This window comes from Stenella coeruleoalba, assembly GCF_951394435.1.
Source record: "Stenella coeruleoalba genome assembly, chromosome: 11".
NCBI classification, from domain to species: Eukaryota; Metazoa; Chordata; class Mammalia; order Artiodactyla; family Delphinidae; genus Stenella; species Stenella coeruleoalba.
The window spans coordinates 9604916-9612770 of record NC_137157.1 but is presented as its reverse complement, the minus strand read 5'-3'; the positions used below and the strand labels follow the sequence as shown (position 1 = coordinate 9612770).

The window sequence follows — 7855 nt, the reverse complement described above, 5'->3', positions numbered from 1 at the left end:
TGGCAGCAGAGGAAAGAGAAGCTGCCCAGGGCACCAGAGGTCTCGAGCTGCTTCAGGCCGGCTGGGCTGTGAGAAAGCCTGGACGGTCAGAAGCAAGAGAGAGGGGGCCGGAGACCCTCGGAACGGTGTCCAGGCTTCCTACTCCCCCCGAACACACAGGAGGAAGAGGAAGCTTGGGACGGGGGTCTCCCCTCTGCCTCGGTCCCCACCATGCCACGTCTGACCGCCCCAAAGGAGAAGGGCGTGGGATGCGTGTCCCCCGCACACGCGGGCTGGGAGGATCGGCCTCCACAGCAAACTCCTCAGACCTCGGCCAGGTCCCAGGCCCGGCTGATGGCAAGGGAGGGTTCCAGGCCTTCGATCTGACGACCTTACTGTGAGAAACCCTAAAGGGCGCAGCCTCGAGAGCCGGGCCCAGGGGCCAACACACACACGGATCCACGCAGACCCGCCCAGGACGGCAGGCGCATGCGCAAACGGAAGTCCGCGCAGCAGGCTCTTGTAGCACCTTTGGTCGAGAACTGAGGGGCCTTTAGATGCTGGGAGGCCGTGGCAGGTGAGGTCCGTGCCAGTCCCTCCCGCCTCTGAGCGCGGGATGAGGAAAGAGATGGGTGGGTGAGGCCCACGGGGGCCTGCTCGGGTCTCGTCCGAAAGTGGGCCCTGCTCCTGCCGCCCTCGTGGGTGTGGGGGGGGGGAGGGGCCAAGGCCGCCTTCACCTCAACCTCTGTCCGGGCTTTCCCATCCCTGCCCCTCCTTCCCAGGCATCTGGAGGAAGGAAAGGGACGGTGCCCATGCTGGGAAGGGGTCCCCTAGGGGGCCCCAGCAGCTGCCGGGTTAGCACCGAGAAATCAGATGCTGTGCGCGAGAGCTGGAAGCAAGCTGGGGAGAGATGGGATGTGGCGGGGGCAGCTGAACCCCGAGTTCCGGGGCTCCCCAGGAGCCACCCAGCAGGCCCCACCGTGCTTGGGCAGGGAGGGGGCCAAGAGACAAGAGGGAGGACTTCCCAGTGTCCTGGCCCCACCCTAGCCCCACCCCGTTCCAGGACCGCCCCTCCCACTGGGCTTCAGGGGGCTCCAACTGCCCAGCCCCATCCCGGGGTCAACACCGAGCCATTTGAAACAAGCAAAGCACAGGCAGGGTTGTCTGAGGGCGGGGGCGGGGGCGGGAGCAAGAGTAAGACTTTGGGCAGGAGGGCCCCCCAAACCCCCCTCCGTGGTGGAGCCCCTCACTTGCTCTGCCCACTGCTGCCACCCCCCACTGCGGCGCCTGCTACCCCAGCAGCCACCTTCTCGAAATCCTCAGGGTTGCAGAATTCCTTGATAGTGACCGTCAGGAGATTGCTGGTGACATCGGTGACGACCACGTTGGAGCAGGGTGACATCTCAGGGCGCCAGTCTCCAGCCTCGGGCTCTGAGGCGGCGCCGGCAGGCTGAGGGGCCGCGGGAAGGGCCTGGTTGGAAGCCGCAGTGACGTCGGGAGGCGCCCGCTTGCTGGTGGCCGCCGCCTCGGGAGGGATGGACAGGTCAAGCACCTCGGGCTCCCGCCAGTCGGGGGCAGATGGACTCGTGGTCTCGGGGAGCAGCTTGGGGGGCGCGTCATCCGGGTCGGAGGAGGACTGCGGGGTCGGCGAAGGGCAGCCGGAGGAGCTGGAGCTGCGGGCGTCGTACGGGGCACTGGGAGCTGCCAGGAGCAGCCCCTGGCCAGGGGAGGCGGCGATGTCGGCCTTGGTGGCTGGCGGGGGCGGCAGAGGGCCGGGCGGGGGCTTGTTGTACATCGCGAAAGCGCCGAACTTCATGTGGCGGATCTGCGTGCGCAGGATGCTCTCGCTGAACTTCTTGCTCTTGCCGATGACGCGGTTCCGTGAGGGGACTTTGGGGCGGGCAAGGGCCCCGGCCCCCTGCCCGGCGCCGCCTCCGCCCGTGCCCTTGTCGATCACCTTCAGGTTCAGGATGATGCGGTTCCGCTTGGGCTCCCGCGGCTTGACCTTGCGGTTGATGATGCGCACGGTCTCAGAGAAGGGTGAGATGGGCGGGCGCAGGCCGGGGCTGCCCCCCTGGGGGTCTGGGCGGGGCAGGGGGCGGCGGGACATGCGGTGGCAGCGGCGGATGTCCTTCTTGAGCCGGTGCACAGCAGCGCTGGAATGCAGCTTGGGCGAGGAGGCGCTGGCGGTCGGCTTGACCGAGAAATGCACATCACTGATGCGGAGGGCCTCCGCCTGGGCCCGCGCCTGTGGGACAGAGGGAGGCAGTGGCTGAGGGCTCGCCGCCCGCTGACCTCCTCTGGACACCCCTGCACCAGCCACCCACAAGTATGGTCTCAAGAAACCATCCTGAGAGCACTTAAGAAATCAGTGATGCTCGTGACCTTGCCTTAGCGATAAAAGGAAAACAGGTTCAGACGGTGATACAAAGTGTGGAAGGTTGGAGGGCAAGTCAGACCCCCATCCAGGCCCAACGCCAAGATTAACTTTCCAAGTTTGGCCGTGGGTCTGAGGGACAGACAGACGGGTCGGTGGCTGCCCTTGCTGACACAGAGGAGTGTCAATAGCCAGGACACTGCACGGAAAGAAGCCCCTGATCAACCCCCCCCCCCGGGAGGATCCCAGCCCAGTGCTCCTCCATGGACTAATTTTTGGTGGCAGAAAGGCGAGGGCGACCCCTCCCACCTTCACCCCATACCCCAGCCCTCCGGACCTATCAGCAGATGCCCTGAGCTCCTTTTCTGCCCGTGAACAGGAGGCACCTCCAGCTCACCATCAGCTCTGGGGCAGACCTTGGCCCCTCCTCCTCACTCCCAGCACCCCACTCCCCACCCCCCCGGCCACTTCCCCTCCTGGGTCTGATTCCTCTGACTGCCCAGGGTCTGGGTCTGAGCAAACTGGTGCCAACAGACTCCGAAGCCAGCACCTAAAGCCTGGCTGGCATCCACCCCAGGGAGACATGGGTTTGGTGGGCATGGACTAAGAGGTGGGATCAGCCACTTCATATTCTCTGTGCCAAGATGGCCTGGGGACAGGATGGCTGAGCAGAAGTCTGTGGGGAGCAAGGGATATTGTCCCAGGCTCCCGCGCCCAGCTGTACACACTCCCAGGGGTGAAGTCTATAAAGTCCCGCCAGGGCCCTGCAGGAGCTCACCTTCAGTCTCATGGAAGATGCGAGTGTGTGTGTGTGTGTGCGCTAGGGGTCTGTGCTCCACGCAGAAGACAAGTGACAGGCAATTAGGGAGCAGGGTGATTCAATACAACAGAGGAAGTACAGGGTCCAGAGGAGCACAGATTAGGTCCCAGTTGTGGAGAATGAAGCCTAAGTAGTAAAACCCTGGTCCTTCCTGAGCTGACTGTGCCCCAGGTGGCCTGCTGAAGGGGCCCTGCTGAGACAAATGGTGGAGGCAGAGAGAGCCCAGCGATGAGAGGATGGAGTGGCCAAGGGACTGAAAGCAATGGCTGGACAGAGTGTAGAGATGGAGGACCAGTCTGTGTTCTAGACAGATACCCTGGTTCCTGGTGGGAAGAGGGACCATTAGGTGGTGACTGCCTCCAGCCAGGTGAGCTAGGGGTGGCTGAGAGGAAGAACACATTCCCATGGTCAGTCTGTGAGCTCCCCAAGAGTGGGGTCTGTGGTTTAGGGTCTCTCCACCTCCCATCCCCACAGTGCTGGATGCTTGACCCGTACCTGGGAGGTAGCCTGTACACCTCTCAGACAAGACTAGACTGTATTTGACCACAACCCCCAGAAGAGGTGTTTGTGGACTTACATGCTGAGTCAGCGAGGACGTCATTTAGAATGTAGCAGAGGCACACTTCACTGCCACATGGTCCTCCCAGCCCTGCCGGGGGTTTCCTGGGGTGGCTTAGTTAACCATCCCTCCAGCCACTAGGTGGCAGCACACGTGGGCCCGATCTACCCTGTGCCAGGGCTGCCAGCTCCTCCTGCCCCGAGCCAGTGGAGCCAGGGACTGGTTCCCTCACACCCCTTCCCAGACAAAGGCAGGGGAAAGCCAGCCTTCCCTTGGCATGGCAACAAGGGCTTTTTTGCAGGTTCATCCCCCACGGAGTTTAGGGGATTCCCCACTCTGATCCCCAGGGGTTGGTGGTTATCCTCTCTGCATGCTGTCTGAGCGGGACCTCTGTAAGTACGGTTCTGCCGGAGTCCAGCAGTGATGCATGGTCCCTGGGGACTGGCAAAGAGCGCAGGCAAGGCAAACGCCAGATCCAGGATGAAACCCCGGCTCAGTGGGCCTCCTCTGACCACAGTGTGTTACCTGGTTAGCACAGTGCCTGGCACACAGCAAGCACTCGAATACTAGACTATCCAAGGGGCGGGGCGGGTGCTTACGAGCAGTAATCTTTTTCTAATGTATGGTTTCCAACCTTTCTACAAAACTATTTCTTACTTTATAATGTCTAAACATTATTATTATTTTTAAAAACAGGCTGGTTCACCCTTCCTCCTCCTCTCTTCTCCCCAGGTTGAGAATTCTTTGAAGGTGGGACCTGGGTCTGCCTGTGGATTAAAACTGGTAACCACAGCCCAAGGCATTTACTGCACTCTGACTGTGTGACAGGCATGGCTCTGAGGGGTTGGCATGTACTATACATAGATAACGTGGAAGGTTAAAGACCTGGACTCTACCACTCACTCTCTGTGACCACGGGCATGTTATTTAACCTCTCTGGCCTCAGTTTTTCTATCTACAAAATGGGGATAATGCAACCTACCTCAGGGGCTCCTGTTCTCTTCAGAATAGTTCCCTGCAGAAAGTGAGTGCTATCTGAGTGTAATCTGTTTACTATACACACTTGGCCTCTTGGTGACCCACAGAGCAATGGGTTCAGACCAAGCTGATCTCCATCACCCCTTGCAAATATCTCTCTCTGTCATGCTACCTGTTTTTAAGGTCCAGATCAAGGTTCTCTCATCTGCCTCTGCATCCCCTGCCCCACCAACTCTACAGCCTTCATAGTTTCCTTTTTGTGTGTGTATGTGTGTGTGTTCATCTTGCTCCCTTAACCTGATGTGTACTCTCTGAGGGACAGGGTTAAGGAAAGGAGACATGATGAAGCCAGGAAGCTGGGTGGTGGGAGCTCAGGTAAATCACCTCCCCTCCCTGGGCCTTGATCTTCTCATCTGCAAAATAGGGATAATATTCCCTACTTCATAGGATTGTTGAGAGATTTAAAGGAGATAATCCATGTGGGGGTCAGCACTGTGTTAGGCCCATGGCCAGCTCAGGAGATACAGCTATTAAAAAAGAAAAGCATTTTGTGAAGCAATGCTCATGGTCATTACTCACTTCCCCGCTAGAGGGCACTCCAGCTGCACTGAGAGGCTGTCACACAGCCCACTGGCCCTCCAGCTGCTCTGCCCCATCCCTCCGAAGCAGCATCAAGAGTTAAGGTTACTCCACAGATCCCCTAAGATGTGTGTAATTTGGCGACAAGGGTCACAGAAATATGTGATTCTGGAAACCATTATTTCTTTCACTTCTGCACAGTTCTTTTGGGGGGTGGGGGGCTGGAGAGCCCCCCCAAATTGGGCTTTGAGCCTTTAGGACAAATTGGAGATTCTGAGCTCTGCATTGTGCACAACCTCTTTTCTGCAGAGTCCTGCCTGCCCTTCCCGTGCCAACTGCCACAAAGTCACAGGCTGTCGGGGTGGGAAGGGGCCCTGAGACAACCTTAGCACTAGTGGTGGGGGGGGGAGACTGTGGTTGCCCACGGAGGCCCGCCTGCAGCCTTGCCTGCCACCTTGGGTCATCTCACCTTCCCTTCCCAGACTCTGTTCTTTCTCACTTAAAAAAAAATAAAATAAACACCAAAAAACCTCTAAGATGGCTTCCTCTGGAGCTAGGTCGCCCTCCCTTGCCGAGGCTAACGTGCCCTGCTTTTACTCCCCCACTCTCCATCCTCATTAGAGCCTCCAGAGGCAGCCAGAAGTGGGCAAAACTGAGAACCAGTGGCCCAGCCTGGGTGATAAAACTCAAAGTGAAGTGATTTAAGGTCAAATTCAAGTTAGATCCCTCTGTCAGGAGGGGAGGCATACAGAACAAATCCTGAGAGAGGGAAGCTGCGGGCAGGGAGGCAGGTGCCCCCCCCCCCCACAAAGCCTCTCCCTGTTCCCCACGATGAAGGAGACCAAATTCACTCTCCCCCTGGGTTCTAATTCCAGGCAGAGCCCTACCAGCTCAAGGCTGGGGGAGATGAGGGCTCTCACGTGCAGAAGCCACCCCTCCCTGCCACCCCCTCAGGTGGGCACCCCACCTGCCTCACCCACCCCCTTCCTGTTGGCCTCCCCAGACCCTGGTTTTGTCAGCGAGGATTATCCTTCCCCCTTGTCCCCATTCCCAGGCCCCTCTTGCTGAAGCTGGAGCTGGCCAGGGCCTGCTGCCAGGGGCTCTTCGGGGGCTCACAACCACCCCTTGCCCAGCTGGGGCCCCTCTGGAAAGACCCGCCCGCCTGGGCGGCCGCGGATCTGTCCCTCCCCTGCAGGCCCCGTGTTGCGCCCGGGCTGGGGGCCCGAGAGGGGCCTGCTGGGGCTGGGCCAGGTTACCTTCAGGAGGAAAGTTTTGGGTTTGGGTCCCCTCTTCTTGGGCCCATACAGCTCACGCTCCCTCTCCCTGCGGCCGAGAAACGCCAGAGGTTAAAAAGAGCCCCTGCCTGGGCCCCACTCCGCGCTGCCCTCCCCGGCTCTCCCGCTTCCCCGCGCGGCGCCCCAGCCGAGCCTCAGCCCCGCCGCCCCTGCCAGCTTCCCAAACTCACTTCTGCTCGAAGGCTGCAATGAGCCGCGAGTCCAGGATGTTCTCCTCCGGCTCCCAAGTGCTGTACCTGCCGAGTTACGCATGCACAAAATAAAAAAGAAAACCAGGGAGCCAGAGACACATGCGAGGGAGCAAATGTGCGCACCCTCCAAGGGAAAAAAAAAGGCCCCGGTGTGCGCTGCCTCCCTTCCCCCCTCACCCCTGGATCCCGTGACACTCACTTGATGGCCCACCCCTTCCATTTCACCAGGTACTCGATGCGTCCCTGAAAAACAGAGAAGGAAAAAAGGGGGGAGTGGGGGTGGGGAAGATGCGGGGACGCGAGGAGGCGGCTGCGCGGGGGTGGTCGAGAAAGCCCGGGTTAGCGGGACCGCTTCGCCCCGATGGCCCGCGGATCTGGGGACCGGCTGCGGGGCTAGGCGTCCCGCCCTGGGAGGCGGCTAACCTTTCGGATCCGCCGTTTGATGATGGATTCGGCCGCGAAGACCCGCTCGCCCACTGCAGACAGCTCCATCTTGCTCAGCGGCACCCACAGCCCATAATACTCCCTGCTCCCGCGGCCGGTGCTGCACCGCTCGCGCACGCGCCACAGCGCCCAGGCTCGGCGGGCGGGCGCGCGGCGGGGCGCGCGCTCGCGTTCCAGCTGCGGGCCATCACGTGACCCTCTGGGCTGGCGCGCCGTTGCCAGGACCTTCTCCTCCCCCGGGGCGGTTGCTAGGGAAAGTGAGCGCACGCGGGGCGGGGGCGCGCGCTGGTTCTTAAAGGGGCCTAGCCTGGTTGGGGGAACCGGGGCCGGAGGCCGGGAGGGAGATGCTTGGCCTGCGCGAAGCCGGGCTGGGGGCGGTGCAATCTTACAAACACTTTCTCATTCCCCTCTGCATCTTCTCGGCCCCCGCGAGCTGACAACTTCTCCCTCTGAATCCTCCCTTGCAAGTCTCTCCCGGCCCCGGGCGGGGAAGGGCAGTGGAGTCTCTGCAGCCGCTGCTCATCCTTCCAGCAGAAGTTTGCAAACAGTTAAATATGATACAGCAGAAATGCATTTGCTGTTGCCTGGCCAGGCCCTGCGGGAATTTCTTTAAAACATTGCCCCCCACCCCAC

At 60.6% G+C, this 7855-nt stretch overlaps 1 protein-coding gene across 1 annotated transcript; it reads right to left on the bottom strand.

The window, feature by feature from the left end:
* Window positions 1-1225: 1225 nt before the first annotated feature.
* On the bottom strand, window positions 1226-7301 carry CBX6 (chromobox 6; the record flags this gene model as incomplete). Its single annotated transcript, XM_079937939.1, has 5 exons — window positions 7202-7301; window positions 6978-7021; window positions 6758-6823; window positions 6549-6615; window positions 1226-2227 (listed from the first exon to the last, which is right to left on the bottom strand). Exons 1-5 carry the CDS (start codon window positions 7268-7270, stop codon window positions 1226-1228), a joined length of 1248 nt encoding a protein of 415 aa, XP_079794065.1. The 5' UTR covers window positions 7271-7301.
* Between the last annotated feature and the right edge of the window lie 554 nt (window positions 7302-7855).